At 39.9% G+C, this 16,587-nt stretch overlaps 1 protein-coding gene across 1 annotated transcript in view; it reads left to right on the forward strand.

The window, feature by feature from the left end:
* Nucleotides 1–16,587, forward strand: part of slc4a3 (solute carrier family 4 member 3) — a 35,754-nt gene that overhangs the window by 12,369 nt on the left and 6,798 nt on the right. Inside the window, exons 6-13 of the mRNA XM_041056594.1 lie at nt 7,856–8,001; nt 8,823–9,003; nt 9,302–9,437; nt 13,489–13,672; nt 14,458–14,563; nt 15,043–15,227; nt 15,460–15,679; nt 16,327–16,542. Of these exons, the coding sequence (XP_040912528.1) occupies nt 7,856–8,001; nt 8,823–9,003; nt 9,302–9,437; nt 13,489–13,672; nt 14,458–14,563; nt 15,043–15,227; nt 15,460–15,679; nt 16,327–16,542 (1,374 nt within the window). The remainder of the gene's footprint in view (nt 1–7,855; nt 8,002–8,822; nt 9,004–9,301; nt 9,438–13,488; nt 13,673–14,457; nt 14,564–15,042; nt 15,228–15,459; nt 15,680–16,326; nt 16,543–16,587) is intronic.

The following is a 16,587-nucleotide window of genomic DNA, read 5'->3' on the forward strand; positions in this document are numbered from 1 at the left end:
AATGGCTATTTGGAAAGTTACAATTGAGGCATTTCAGCTGTTTAAATGTAATCTTATGATGTCTCTTTGACCCTGTCCAGTAAATGGATCCTGGGCATATGTATTTAGAGAAATTTGAATTTTGCCTAATGACTTTTTCTTTCACACACACATAAAGTATTTTTTTCTTTTTAAATTTTTCTAAACATTTAGCAGCTTTCTACGAGTTACCTTATGACTCAGCAGCTCCTTGCATGCCCTCAAAAACAGGACTGTAGCTTACTGTTTAATTTAAGAAATCTTAAATATAGATACTGACTGTTTTTTATACTCTTTATTATATATTATCTGTTACATTTGACAGAGAACATATATTATTTTGTACTCTTATCAGAGCAACAGACATTTGTTGTCAGTTTCAAACAGCACGTTTTCTAACTATATTTTCTGACTGTAATAATATTGAAATCTTTGAAATACTGGTCAGCTTGGAAAGTCTGTTATACAGTTATTGACTCCCCTTGCTGCTCTGCTGCTGACCATTCACAAGTTTTGCTCACTGCTGCCTGTGGCTTGGCTCCATTACGTGCGTCCCACACTTTCTGTTTCATGAAGCCAACCCACACAGCTCCTGGCTCCCACACACACTGTTAAAAATAAGTTTCCAACAAAATAACACACATGATGGAGGAGAGAGAAATGACAGTATCTGCTGATTATTTCTGTAGATGATTATCACATGCAGGCTGCCTCCTGTGATAAAGAATAAACACCTGGATTTTTATTATATTTTCTTTGACCTTGAAGTGCATTTTCAGTTTTCAGATATTGTTTATTTGTTTATTATTGTGGCACTGCATTAATGCTTCAAATAGTGTATTACCAGCCATTAAGGCCCACTGCAGTTCAGAATGTCAATGAGGCAATTAGTCATACAATTAGGGCAGTAAGTATCAGTATCAGTAAGTATCATTTTTAGCTCCTGTCCTCATCTCTCATTCAAAAGTCTGATTCTTCACATAAATTGCCATTGCTGGCAGACTTTATCTCACCAAGTGGCTGCCCGAAATATCAGGTTTGCCATTACAAGGTAGAGGCCATAGCTGTAAATACAGAGTTAAAAGGGTAGAATAAACAGAGTACAATTAGAAAGAGAAAAAGAATAAAAAGAGAGAAGAGGAGAGAGATGGAGCCGAAAGCTCATATGGCCAGAGAAAAACTCTGCCATCCAGGGGAGGTAATTAACAGAGGCTGCGGTCGATTCCCCTTGAGCAGCGACCCTGCCCCTGGCCTTTCCTGCTTTACCAGAGCAGGGTAATCATTGACTGTTTAGGATCTGGAAACAGAAAACAGGGCACCCAGAGTCACTCAAAACAAGCTATCGGATTTGTAGCGAGTGATCATTGACAGGCCGTGTATATCACCACTGTTTGTCCCTCTCTTCCATTCTGGTTAATTTGAACTTTATCTCAGTAAAAAAAGAAAATTTGGCTCATAGATAATCTGAATTAGGGTTTTTGTCTTTATCGTAAACTGGGAGGACTTATTGGTTCAACAAATAATTGTTGTTTGAACAAATTGAATTTACATCCTTCAAATCACTTAAGTTGCAATTTCATTAAGCCAGTTATTTAAAGTTATAGCCTGAAATCAAGAGAGGTAAATGTTCTGGTAAGTAAATTCATCATCATCATTTATCATCACACATCAGTTACCTCGCTATAAAGTAATTTGCATTGTCAGTCTGCAAAGGATTAGAGATCTCCACTATGCTCAGGCAAAGACAAGTGTTAGGCATCAACAACTCAACAGAATGAGGCAAGTCCATGTATGGACAAGTTGTGAGGCTGCAACCAGTAGCAAGACAGAGACATCTTATGAACTGTTTCACATAGCTTTTATAAACTGCCTTGAAGTAGAACAGTGTGATACGTCTGTGTCACTTTAGGGACTGAAAAGTACACACAGAGATGCATGCATGCACAAAAATACAGAAGTGAGACACACTAAAGTATGTTGAGCATGTTTTAGAGAGGGTCCTGTTTGGCTTGTATTAGGTGCACTTGTTGTAGACCAGTCAGACCACGACACCTCAGGCGACGCATGGTTTCCATGGAGACTCAGGGATAGGAATGGTGCAGCTCACTCTGATAATTAGCACCATGATATCGCACTAAGCACAGCGCTGGAGCTGATTCCTGGGTGTTATTACATTATTCTCCTCAGGTCTCTCTACAGTTCAGTTCTCAGTTCTCTGCATGTGGCTGTGTGGTCCATATGTGTGCTTTTTCAATTTGGGGTGGAGACGCCAACCTTTGGAACTTGACCTTTACCCCTACACATCACATGATTGGACAGTGATGGTGGCACTATGGAAACGGAAGGCATGAACTCCTCTGCTCCAATCCACTTTATGTTGGTTTTCCAACAGCCACGAGGATCAATGGGCTGTGGACATCATTAAAAAAAGGGCGGCAGTACCATATGGCTGACAGGCAGGTCTCACAAAGATCACCGCCCCTTATCAATATTTGCCTTCAGAGTTGCAGCTAAAGTGAATGTTTCTATCATTTATTCATCTTTCTGATTGTGGATCCAGCAGGAGGCTTCTGCCTGAGGGTGTAGCTCCAGCTTTGCATTTTGTTTGGATACAAGGCAAAAAAAAGTTTTTGTGATGCTGAGGATCTTGTGTCTATACCTGTGATTTATATTTTTGGACTGTATGTGAATATTTTCAATTATCTGAAAACTTTCTTGATTTTTCTATATTGTTGTTTTTTGCTTCGTACAATACCTTATTCAGAAGTTGAAGTCCCTGACCACATCTTTTTCCTTTCTTGGTTGCCTAGGCACCACTTAGGAGCTGGTTAGTTTGGACATACGTGTGGTATTTTTTTTGTTTTGTTTGTTGGCACAACCAGTACAAAGAGGCAGGCTGGTGGACCCAAGCTCTTCAGAACAGTGACCCAGGGTGAGCAACGGCGTTGAACAGTTTGAAGCCCTGGATGAGCAGTGCGTCCACTCGGAGAGAGGAGGATAGAAGGAGGTACCGACCGTGGAGATGACAGATATTGAGGGACAGGAGAATCAGGGGCATGGGACCTCTGATAAGAAGCTTGCCACTGACCAACATGGTCAAGATCGTCGGTGCAGTGTCCAGAGAGGCTTTGGCACTCCAAAGCAGCACCAACATGAACACCACAGCTCTTTGTCCAACGTGGCTGGGTTTGAGGACTTTGAAGAGTTTGTGCTGGATTTTGATGATTATGACTTGCTTGAGTCAATCCACACTCAGCTGGGGTCACCACTCGAGCCTATCCGTAAGTTGTGTGCAGTTTGCGTCTGTGGAGATTCACCTTTACTTTACTTGCTGAGTAGCATTACATTTTTGTTCATTCAATGAAGACCTTTAAATCATGCATATTTGACAGTAGGGAAGGTTACATCAAGCTTCTGAGGGTCTGATGCAATTATGACACAATGGGAAATTTACATGGATCAGCATTTTATTTTGTTTTTACATGGATAGTCAATGGATGAGAGTTCATGTTTCTATTCATTGTAGCCCACTGCTAGTTTAATTAATGGCAATATGAGGCTCATTCATTGCACAAACAGAGCAAAGTTGTCCACAGTATTGAGCGAATTGACACTGTGCACTTGACTGGTGCTGTTTCCTGTTTTTCCTATTGATCCAGTGGCACCCATTTGGCTTTGGGCTCAGCCACAGGTAGAGCGGAAAGACATTTCATTGACAAACGGTGTGGTTCAGCTATTTTTATCCCTATTTGGAAATGTTAGAAACTTTAGTCCTATGATGAAGGTAGATTCCAACAAACTGAAAAGAAATGAAATTGACCAGCCTGAAATATTCAAGCTTTTATTGATGTTAAGTTCAATTGTAGCTGAACACAGCTGGTACCAACTGGGTTAATATGAGTACACTGGGCACCAGAAGTAGATCCTGTATTTATAAAAGATACAACAGGGATTTAACTATAACTTGACTCTTTATCCTGCCAGTATGGTTGTTGTTGTTGTTTTTTTTTTGTTGTTGTTGTTATTGTTATCTCATAGAATATCAAGCTAATAGCATGAACTTTCTGATGATGATTGATGGTACTATCTCAGAGTTGGTTGCTCTTGTGTCAATGTGCAAATGTGTCTGCCAAATGGGCTCTGAGCTTGTGTCAGGACGTCATTGACTTACTCCAGCCAGTTTTGGAAAATAAGAAAATCTACTCTGTATTTATTTTTAAATATAATTTTTAGGGACTCTAAGGGTAGTGATCCACCGGTCAGTATGGAAAGATTTTGATAGTAACTTGATGGATTGCCATTGAGTTTTTTCCACAGATATTTGCTGGTTCCCAGAGGATGAATCATCATGACGTTGGTGACCCTCTGACATTTTCTTTAGTGTCACAGTGAGGTTGATGTTTTTGGTTTTGTATGAAATTTCACAGAGACTGCGATTAATTACCCTGAAATCTGATAGACATTTAAATTCTCCAGAGAATGACCTAACCTCTGTGGCGATCCCTTAACTTTCCTTTTAGAACCACCAGCAGGTTTTTAATTATCCACTCTATTTCCACTCTAATGGATGGATTGGCACCAAATTAAGTTGAGAGAGTCATGAGTCCCACAGCGGGGGGGCCATGACTGAAGTGATGGAGCAGGTTGGTCACTGATTCCTGGGTTGACGATTTAATTATTGGCTCCCCAGGTTGCGCCAGGAAGGCATCTGGCGTAATAACCTACTGTGGCGACCCCTAATGGGAGCAGCTGACTGACAACAACAACCGCATTCACAATTCCCATGCTAATTATACAGATTTCTTTGGTGATCCCCTGAGTTTTCATCATCAGTGTTTTGGTTAATGATTTACTGTATTTGCAAAAATAATAAATAATCCCTTCAGTCTCAGATTAGCAAATATTAGCATGTTCACACGCTAAGCTAAGATGATAGAATCACTCAAGCCCTCACAGAACGGCTTGAGTGATTGTAGACTCCCAGTTCTGTGCAGTTATCAGAAAGTGATGGAAACTGTCCACAGCGAGTCCAATTTAACACAGACTGAAAACACTCATAAGACAAAAGTGGTGGCGAAGTTCAGGATCTTACTGCCTTTTCAGTAAAAGGAACAAACATTTTAGAGTGAGGCTGTGACCACCAGGCTGTACTGTATTCTTTATTGCCCGCACATATTTAGCAATTATCCCTTCAGCTGAGATATGTTATTCATCTGTCCCTCTAATGCAGAAACATTCCTTTCAAGCACTACCCCTTAAATTCAAAGGTTCATGACTAAATGTCTTCTTACTGACTGATGTGTCTCTCTTTCTTAGTAAAGCCAGATCCCATTTCATTTTGTACACAAGCCCAGTTCTTAAAACTAAGGCTTATTCATTGGGTTTATAGGCTCGTACAGATAAATATGTTACATATCAGATTTGTACAACAACTGGATCTCACTAAGGCCCAGAGCACACAGAAATAGAAAATCAGATATGTGGCAAGCAAATATCTAGCATTATGATTTTTGATATTGAAGGTTTTGGGGGTTTTTTTTCAATCATTCTTGGCATTTATCTCATTTCTAAAATGTACATTAATGAGTGTTATCAATATGAAATGATCGGCTACACAGATATGGTTTAGCTGGCCCCTTTTCCTCAGAATAACTATAATGTAGTACGTGTGTGTTTTATCATTGGCCCAAATGAACAACAAAGACTGGGCATGAAGCTGCTCACTTCCCATCACTTCCCATCAGCTAAAGGGTTTGTCTTACATCTCATTACAAAAGAAATAACAGTCAAAGGCTTATGAATGTGCCACAGCTCTATAGTCAGAGATGTCTGATATAAAAGAATAATTATGTTTGAATTCTGGATAGACTTGACTTTGCCTTTTAAAGGCAAAGGATCACTGTGCAGCACAAATGACTTTCAAATTTCCTTTTTGCATAGTCTATAGTGAATATTTGTTTGCATTTACTCCCCAATTAATTCATGACAGTTACTATTGACTAACAAAAGGTACTGATCTACATTGTTTAATATAGTTCATAATGTATTTTTGGTTCTGTTTGGTTGTAATGATGAAAGTAATAATGCTCATACTTGCTCACAGTTCCTGTAAATTCAGGGTTCAGATATTGTAGTGTTTTAACCATGGGGTACTTTGTGTTGTGCCTTCTCAGCAAGATTAAATGTCTTAAACCAAGTCAGAAACCAGGTCAAGAAGAGGAGGAAGAATAACGAAATTACCTCCTTTTCATCCAGAGTTATTTGCCCTGTCATTGCCTGTGGTGAAAAAAATCAGGTTGTCCAAACCATCTGAAGTTCAGACAAGGACAACCTTTAAAGCTTTTCCCTTGGGAGACTCTACAAAATGAAATACAGCCTGATTTCATCTCCATTTCCATTTCTCTCTGCTTCCCTGAGGAAGGCATGACGCAGCAGAATGGAACACTTACTGCAGTTTATGCATACACACACACCCACACACACACACACACACTCACACACACTCTGTCTCACCTCATTTTGGTTACCTCTCTGTGCTTGTGTAAAAGATTAAAAAAGACAGTGTTTATTTAGTAAGAAATTATATTCAGCCATTGGCCAGTCTTACCGGTTGGTCACAGTTCCACACTGAATACAAATGTCAGTTTCTAAACTGTCTCCCAGATCATTTCCCTGACCTTAAGTACACCAACCCCATGCCATAACTGAACCATGTGTGCCAGCGATTTTTGCATGTTACAGTGTAATAATGACAAATCATGTTCTGCCAACACTTCCACTCTCACATCCTGATGCTAAGGGCCTCTTTGGAAACATCGGAGGGGAGAGATTTCAAAATAGTCCCTTGTGCATTAGCATCATCTTTTAACAAAGATCATTTTTAAATTAATTCCAAATTCCAAATATTTATTGCATTGGATCATGCATGTGTAGTCCTTGCAAGTCAGATTTTCAGACTGAAGTAAAATGAGCATCAACTGTTTTGTCTGCCTGGAAAGTAGGAAATGAATCTAAACACTCAGGGTATGCTTTAGAAAATAGTTGATAGTAATTTGAATGAATTCATTGTTAAACATGCTCAACTACTGGTTTTGTATTTTCCTGTAACAATCTGAAATATATTTCTCATATATATACTTAAATGTCACCAAATACACACGTTGGACCATTTCTGCATAAAAAAAAACAAATATGGGACGTTAAAATAATACATCGGTTATAATTTAGCTAAATTATAGTCATTACCTAAAATAATCCTTCACCGCTCTCTAAACACATTTCCTAACAGGTGATTAACCTTTTACTTTACATTTCTCAGTTCTTTTGTCCAAATTAAGTGACCACCCAGGCTTCCCAGCCGTTTACATGGCAAATGATATACAGGTCCTCACTGTAATGAGAGGACCTCCTTGTTATGTTAAATTCAATAATGATTTGCACGTCAAGGAAATTGAAAATGAAATTACTCTTTTTGAACTGACAAACGTGTGGGGCTAAAAACCACCTCATCTGGAACAGTTTCCCATGGCACACATAGATTCTCACTCACCCATGAAGCCTTCTGTTACTGGATGTTTTTCTTCTGTCAGCTGGAAAACTAAACAGACATATAAATATGATTTCTGATTTTCCAGCATGAAACACATTTTCTGACTTAGAAAGGATGTTTGATTTGCTCACAGTCCTAAAAGAGCATTTCATTCTATTGTTTATGAAATGCTTCTTAGTAGGTTGGTTTCTGAATGACTCCTCCACCTGGCCTCCTAAAACCAAGACATCGTTGCTTAGAAATATTGACTCTTTTGCTTTTTAACTGAAGACACTTGTGGTTGTTCAGGTCACAGATTTGAGGACAACCCTGGGGTGAGACGCCACCTGGTAAAGAAGTCGTCCCGATGTCAGGTGACCCGGGCCAGTAACAGTTCCACGCCACTGTCCAGCCTGAAGAAGAAGAAGAGAGCTGCAGAAAAGAAAACTCATGAGGTTTGTAGCACACTCACTGCAATGCTGCCCCCGTCCCCAAGTGCATTAATCTGCATGTTGAACACTGGATGAATATTTGAAAATGCAGGCATCATACAATTTACTCTAGTTTCTTTTGTTAAACACCACTGTACAAACACATCCACAGACAGACATTAACATTTATTTGGAGTCATGTCTCAGAACACCCAACAGATTTTAGTCCAGTATTCACTCTCCTTGTGGCTCTGCTTTGGTTTTCAATCTTTTGATTCGGTGTTAAAATAAAAATATGAAGCTTTAAACATAACTGCAGAGCTCGTGGAGTGAGGCCTGCGCTTAAGCACATTCCTCTTCATTGACTTAATGGCTAGTCACCAGACCAGAAGAAACTATAAAATTGATCTTAGTGTTTTGCCTCAGTTTGACTGCAGAAATGGCACAAAAACACAAATTATATCACAGTCATTTTGTTTCCCTGAGAACGCTTTGTTAAAAATTCATTCTTTGTTGAAATGTAACAGAATGTCCCTCCAAACCATGTGGTTATCCCAAGTCAGGCCCTATAAGCATGTTTCCTGACTGCGTTGGATTGGATTGGATTAGCTGTCATTGATTATTATCGTTATTTTCTCCTATAGGTAAAATATGTTTTAGTTTAAAAAGAGAAAAGAAAGAAAAAAGGGAAAACAAGGTCCATTGAAAGATCTGGGAGAGGCATGGGGAATTTTAATGATTCAGCTGGTAAACATATTCCAAAAGTAATCTGTGACAGCTACGTATGACATGTAAAGCCATATATCTTATGTTTTAGTACTTACTTGTGTGCCCTGCTTCTTCAGTTGTTTGTGGAGCTGAACGAGCTGATTGTGGAGAAGGATCATGAAATGCGCTGGAAGGAGCGGGCTCGCTGGATCAAGTTTGAAGAGGATGTGGAGGAGGAGACGGACCGCTGGGGCAAACCTCACGTGGCCTCACTCTCCTTCCGTAGCTTGCTGGAGCTTCGTCGCACCATCACACAGGGTAAAAAAGTCCTGCTTGCATTCAGCAATGCAGATGCTCACAGTACAAGTCTTATGGTTCATCTGTTTCCATGTGCAGCTAGCATAAAATCCACAAGGATAAACACGACATGCAAAAAGAAGCAAAACCCATCTTCATTGACTACTAGTTTGACGACAGTGTGTTTTTGTGTTTTCTCAAATAGAATAACACTTGAAAATGTTTCTCCTGATTCTCCCTGGGACTGCCAAGTACTGAAATACTTTTTAGACAAACCAGTCAGTTTTGCCCCTTGTCTTCCTGTACCTTCGCTCCCTAGGTGCCATCCTTCTGGACCTGGAGCAGAACACTCTGCCTGGCATCGCTCATCTGGTGGTGGAGACGATGATTATCTCTGATCAGATCAGAGCTGAGGACAGGCCCAGCGTTCTTCGGGCTCTGCTTCTCAAACACAGGTCAGTAACCAGTCTGAGACTGACCCCAGAGAGAACAATTTTTTTTCCCTTGCACCTCAGCTGAAGGTAAGGGTTTAAAGGCCAAATCTATAATATTTTTGACATACTAAGTTCCTAGGAGCAGTTGGAAAGCAGCATTAGAACGGAAAACACAGGGGGCTTTTACTCCTGGTTTTTGAGTCGAATTCAGTGAGGTTTGGAGATTTTAGTGAAGGTTTGATCTTTAAGCTTAAACACACACTGCTGCATGCAGTTTAGATGTGGTGTTAATTGCTATGGCAGAACCAACCATCTCTATGAGACCAAAAAGCGAAGGATTAATCCCAAAGTTACCTGACTAACCCTTGACTCCTGCTTCATGTGACAGGTCCCGAAATATATTCTTACCACAAATGAAGTTTTTTCTCTAGCCATTTAACTTGTGTATTGTAGTGTGGATGGAGCTTTGTTTACATGTTGATCATGGATTGTAAGTCTGGCGGCATAAATAATCAAACCCTAGCTCTCTTCCTCCTCCTCCTCCTCATTAATCATTATTCTTTAGGGGAGTTTGCTAAAAAAAAAAAAAAAAAAAAAAAAAAAAAAAGCCTAACTCAAGGGAACTGGGCAGGGAATTTCCAAAAAGTGACATTTATCAAGACTTGGCTCATCATCTGGTGTACTTCCCCAAGCCTGACTAAATTGCAGATGTCAAGACTGTAGCTGCACTGGGTCCTAAGGTCTTCAGATTTAAAGGTTGATGCCTCATTGTGTGCGTTTTCCTCTGATCTCTGGCTTTGTTAAAATCTTTGTCTTCTCAGTCCTTCTGTCTTTCTGTCGGTCCTCTAGACCTAGGTCTATTTCATACACAGAATGTGTCTCAGCCTGACACTGATTACAGCACCATAAGAATGAGAACGACACTGTTTGAGGCCTCACATAATACATAAACTGTCTAGCTTGAAACCAGAATTTCTTTTAAACATTGATACTTTTCATAAATGCATGCTTGTTATATGTCTGAAATATTTGATTTGAGATGAGACAAACATAAAACCCGGGATTTGTCTTTTCTGCATGAACCTGTCCTTTCTAGCCAGCCCAGTAAGTCAAGCTCGATGGTGTTGTTGGAAATTATTGGGTGTGATGTTGTTAAACCAGCGGAAGCGGAAGTGTATGTGAGTAGACACAGAGAGGGGATAGACCATGGGACACCACAGCTTGCTTTCAGGTGTCAGGGTCAGGATCTTTCCCACCCGAAAACCTCAGAGACACGAATCCTCTCAGCTGATCCCATTTTTCTGTGTAAGTGCTCACAAAACACCAGAGGGAATAGTTACATCAGATCCTGTGCACTGCTAAATATACCTCAAATAAATAGCATGTCACATGTCATCTCCTCACTATCTCTAGCTCTCTCGAATGGTTCCCACATATGGATTAGCACTCGTATTGACAAACCAGCTAAACTGACCTAACACATGCCCAATGGAATAGTGCTCCACATATAGAGCATTATAGATTTTTCAGAGTTACATAATGAAAAAACAAGTTAACTAAATGTTGGCTGTCAGACTGAATTACCAGAGCGGAGATAAGCCATGCCTGTCAAAAATACAATGAATTTTGCCATCATGTTTACTCATTCTCCCGTTAATACTTTGTGTGATTTTAAAATAATTTAAAATGTTATTTAACATCTAAGGACGAAATTTCCATTACAATCATATAACAAGGCTGGAGGCAAATCTGCAGAGATGAGCTTCCATCTGTGTTGGAGCTTTTCATCGCACCTCCTCAGCAGATGGAGTTTACTCTGTTGTCATGGATTTGCTTATGTTCTGATTTCCATTTTTCTGAGAACTTTAAAGACTTTGCATCCATCCATTAGCTGAAAAGTTCTCAACTTTTATTGTGTGATAAGATCAAAAACTCCACCAAAGAAGGTGGAAGGTAAAAAATAAACTCATGCCTGTTTTTGTTTTATTTTCCAAGAAATTCATCCTCATCCTTGTGTGTCTGTATACAGCTCCTAAGCCAATGGTCCAGCAGTGTCTGTCTGCCTCGCTCTCTGCTAAGGGAGCATGATACAGCAGTAACAGTAATCTTGCATGGACAATGCTGTGCTCTGGTGATTATGGCAAATAATTCAATATTAACATTGTGGTGACCAGTTTTACTGTTTCACTAAAACCCTTTGCACAAGATGGATTTTTTTTTATATACACTCACAAAGTGACACAACAGATGCACACAGGATCAGATGGCCAGCTTCTCAGCAGCAGGCCATCGTACGCTCATTCCATCCTTCACAGCCTTTCCACATAAATTCCCGCGTGTTACTGGCTGCTTCCACAGGGGAAAAATACTCTCTGTCATTAGAGTCATCACCAGTCTGAGATATCAGATTTATGGCATGGAAAGAAACACAGTGAGGCGCTGCTAAAATTTAGCTCATTGCTCTCTCAGACCACTTTAAAGATCCTCTGGAAACGTCTCGAGCTCAGTTCACTTCAGTGTCACACCTCGTTCTTTTGTCTTGGGGTTGTGTCGCGTCCAATTTGGACGCCGTCTTATTGGATTATGCGGGCTTAATGAGAGAGGTGATGTCACCGGTGGACTCTGCAGTGATGTAATGAAGCTGTGTTAAAAACTTGGCTTGTGTGACGCATTATATACTTTTCTTTGATAGGGGAAATGCATTCTTACCCTCACATGCACAAAAGTGCTGATAGCAAAGCAACACAGATTAGTCTGTGGCTGTTGTAATGCAAATATCACATTTGGAAAAGTGTCTGTGTCAACTCAGACTTTCTCGTAACAGCTTTCTAATTAGCTTGACATGAAAAGTGGTTTCGATTTTGCTGCTAATTAGCTTGACATGAAAAGTGGTTTAGATTTTGCTGATGACTTTTGTAAATTTATGAGCTATATTGCTGCCGCAGGAAGTAAAGCTCTTCAACATGTCGAACGAAAAAGGTGGATTAGGTGAACAAGAATCACAGCTGTGCTGGGCTTGTCTAGAATCCAAATTATCCTGCAGATCTTTCAAAAACAGTACTTCATTTTTTTCATAGGTGAAAACTGATCATTATAGTATAATTATAATTATACTTATACTATAATGGTAGTCATTTCTCTTGTTCCTGATATTTTTGAGAAAAACATTAGAGCTGAATAAGAGCCTGAATCTTCATTCTTGAGCATCAAAACAGTAGTTTAACAAAATAATCTTAACAGCAACTGAACCAGCTCTATGAAAAATAAGCAAACCCCATTCACAGATGAAAGTTCAGGAAAAAGCTAGTGAGTGTACTTTAAGTTGTGATGAAATGTCAAACAGATATGTGTTGATATATCAATGAAGGAAGGTCAAAGTCTTGTAGAAGCACCTGTTAGGCCCTCCACCATGCTGCTAGGATGGCTGTGTTTTGCTTTGCTTTGGTTGAAGCCTGTAAGGCTAATTTTGAGTGATTTTACCAATGTCTTCCAAATAACGTGAAAATTAAACTTGGATTTTCAGGTCTGACTAGAACCATCCTCCCAGTATTAACTGGTTTTTACTAACTGGTCCAGATATCTCATCATTATCCAATTATTGGAAGGATTACCATGAAAGTTCATGCAATCTTGGAACAAACATTTAATAACTTTAATTATGCACTGACATTTTCTCTAGCATCACCATGGCATTGACATTTTGGGATTAAAATGAAATGTCTGGATAATTATTGGGTGTGGAGATTTGGTGCAAATATTCACGCCCCCCTCAGGATGAATTGTTTTAACTCTGGTGATCCCATAGCTTTTAAGCGACAGGTCAAAATTTTAATTTGTACTTTTGCTACTTTGGTTCATGAACTGTTAAACTAATGATATCCCTATAAACCTTGGCCACCCTTACTATGTAATGCTAATTGCCAAATAGTCTAATAACATCATGTGCTAGAAAACAACTTGTCTCTCTGCTGACATGAGCATTTAGCTCATAGCACAGAGGTGCCTACATCCTTACAAAGTTGCAAGCATGGCTGTAGACTATTATTCATGTTTTGTTTTTTTTTTCCCACAGCCATCCGAGCGATTTCAAACACCGCTTTCACCGCCACCACTCATCCGGCAGTCTTCATGGCAGCTTCAATCACAACCACGTCCATGACACCAGTTTGCCACTAGTGGCTGAAGAGCACGATGAACACCAGGATAACAAAGGGCCAGTATACGACCCCAAACAAGACGTGTTTGTCAGCCTGTTTGTACGTTTTTTTCCTGTCCTTAACTGTAAAGCGCTCCTTATTGTTCACACTTCCCTCACTGTTGTGTCAATCTGAGAGGCAGATGACAGGGATATGAGAGATATGAGATCTGGGTGATAACAGACTGTGATGTAGTTGAAACAGTGTAGGCAGACTGCACTCTGCTACACTATTTACCAAAGCCAAAGTAAGTGATTAATTAGTTTTGACAAGGACCCACTTGGATAATTGAACTCAGCTATCTAAATGGACAGAGATAAAAGCAACACGCTGAGCTTTCTTGTTCTAGTTTATGGTTCGCATTAAGTTCTAAGAATCAGAAGTAAGCATAGATTAAAGCGTGATTACACTAAAGGTCTGTAGCTCTCGCATTGTTCTTTGAAACACACCTCTGTGAGGTCAGAGGTCGCGTAAGTAGTTCTTGAAGTCGGAGAAAGCAAGCCTCCCTGGGCCACATGTGCTGAATTATGTTGTTAGTCAGCTTGCAGGTGTTTCCAGTTAAAGCTTCTTGATGCATTAACTGTGAAAACTTAATGTTCCCCATGGCTTAAATTGTTGGCAAATTTAAAACAGCCCATCAAAAACATTCTCTTCAAACATAAAGAGCAAGTTATGCAATTGTGTGGTTTAAAATGAATTGCATTGGTATATTATTGTTCATACAGGCACGTACATCACAATCCCCACAATAGTTTGACATTACTGGTCCCATGTTACATTATGGTGTCACATCACGTTGGTCGGAACAATGATGTGGATAATCTTTGTACTGGTCTTCCTCCAAGAAATCCCTCCACCCTCTGCCTCCTGAGAGCCATCCAGCTGCAGCCAGATCGATGAAACTGCTCGCCAAGATTCCCAAAGATGCTGAAGCTGTCATCGTTTTAGTTGGTAAGCTCGGGGAGGTTTGACTTAAGTAGATTAGTTAGAGGAATTAGGTATTTTGTTATTTGTGTTTTTTTGTTTTTATTAACTGTTAAGAGATGAATATACTTGTTGTAAATTCTTCATTAGTGTGGGCCTCAATGGTATCATACTATTCTGATCAGCTTTCGCGTTTGCTGGAGTTCGTAGTGTTTCACTGCTGTTAATGTAAAGTCAACACTTCTGCAGCTGTTTTTCTATTCCCCTGAGGACATGGAAGACTCTAAAGCTGCAGGACGTCATGATGTGGCTTTAACAGCAAATTAGCGCTACAAAAGATGTCAGACAGCAGCAGATTTACTTCTGTTGTGATTTTTGAGAATAAACAGATGATGAATGTTCTGTTAGCCAAAGTAAATCGCAGACTCTGTTCCTAATGTGGAGCTGTGGAAAATCACTATTAACTAAACATCTTGTGTTTTGTTGTTTTTTTTTTTTCCTGCCAGGCTGTGTTGAGTTTCTGGAGCAGCCAGCCATGGCCTTTGTTAGGCTAAACGAGGCTGTGCTTCTGGAGTCGGTGCTGGAGGTCCCTGTCCCTGTTCGCTTTATTTTTGTCTTGCTGGGCCCTAGCCAGTCCAACATGGACTATCATGAGATTGGCCGTTCCTTCTCCACTCTAATGTCTGATAAGGTAGATATTATATTTTCCTGATTTCAGTCAGAGGAAACAAAGCATCACAAAACAAAAAATATCAACTTGATAAGTGCAGGTGGGGTGCTAGTTATTCCCCTCAAAGTAACTAACTGAATAGATATTTACTGCCCACTGGTAATGTGTTTAAGTTGTGAATCCCATACCCTGAGCCAATAGTGTTTTACATGTATCTTGAATTTCCTTTCCATCCAATTGTATTTTGCTGTAGAACTTCCATGAGGTGGCCTACTTTGCTGACGACAGACAGGACCTCCTGAATGGCATCAATGAGTTCTTGGACTGCAGCATTGTCATTCCACCCTCAGACGTGGAGGGCAAAGACCTCCTGAAAACAGTGGCCGACTTCCAGAAGCAGATGCTGCGCAAGAGGAAGGAAAGAGAGCTTAAAAAGCACCACTCCTCATTTGGAATGGTGCAGGACAACAAAGGTGCTCAGTCAAGTCTCTAAAGAGCCTTTTCTACATCATATCTCCAAGTACAGTGCTATGTTTGAGGGAGGCACTTCTGATTCTGAAAACCAATGTTCACCCAGCAATGCAAAGTTTTTATGGCTAAAAATTACTTACCAAAAAAAAAAAAAAAATACCATTGCACCTTTTAGTAGATTAACACAGTACATGACACCATCAGTAAACAAAACAGTGGTGCAAGATGGAATGGATTTTCAGAAGAAAATACATTACCAACTATTTTAGTTATTGTTTTCAATCAGAAATGCTTAACATGTGGTGGTTCCAAATTCTCAAATGAATGAAGGTGCTTTTCTTGGTCTTACATATATTTTCAACTGTGGATTAATACATATGTTGCTCTTTGGAGAATTTAAGGTAGCATTGTGTATAAATGAACTCTGTTACTCAGGAATAAGATATCAGGCTTTAAATGTGTTTCTCTTTGCATAAGATAGTGAAGTCTCACCTTTTAGACTTTTCTGCTTGCATTTTGCCTTACAGATTTTGTCTTTAACATTAACTGTTGACTTGTGTAGTTGTTCATTGTATTGTTGTAGTATTACCATCATTATGATCAGCAGTAGTTTCTTTATGTAATGGAGCCTGTTACAAACCCTCTCCAGAGGTGAGTCCAGAGGAAGAGGAGGAGGGAGACCAGGAGGTGGACCCATTAAAGCGCTCAGGGATCCCGTTCGGAGGCCTGATCCATGACATCCGGCGTCGCTACCCACACTATGTCAGTGACTTAAAAGATGCCCTGGATATGCAGTGCATTGCTGCCGTCATCTTCATCTACTTTGCGGCACTTTCCCCTACTATAACCTTTGGAGGCCTGCTGGGTAAACTGAAAGTATAAACAACATGAGGAAAATTGGACTCCATGT

This window comes from Toxotes jaculatrix, chromosome 15, assembly GCF_017976425.1.
Source record: "Toxotes jaculatrix isolate fToxJac2 chromosome 15, fToxJac2.pri, whole genome shotgun sequence".
Classification (NCBI taxonomy): Eukaryota; Metazoa; Chordata; class Actinopteri; family Toxotidae; genus Toxotes; species Toxotes jaculatrix.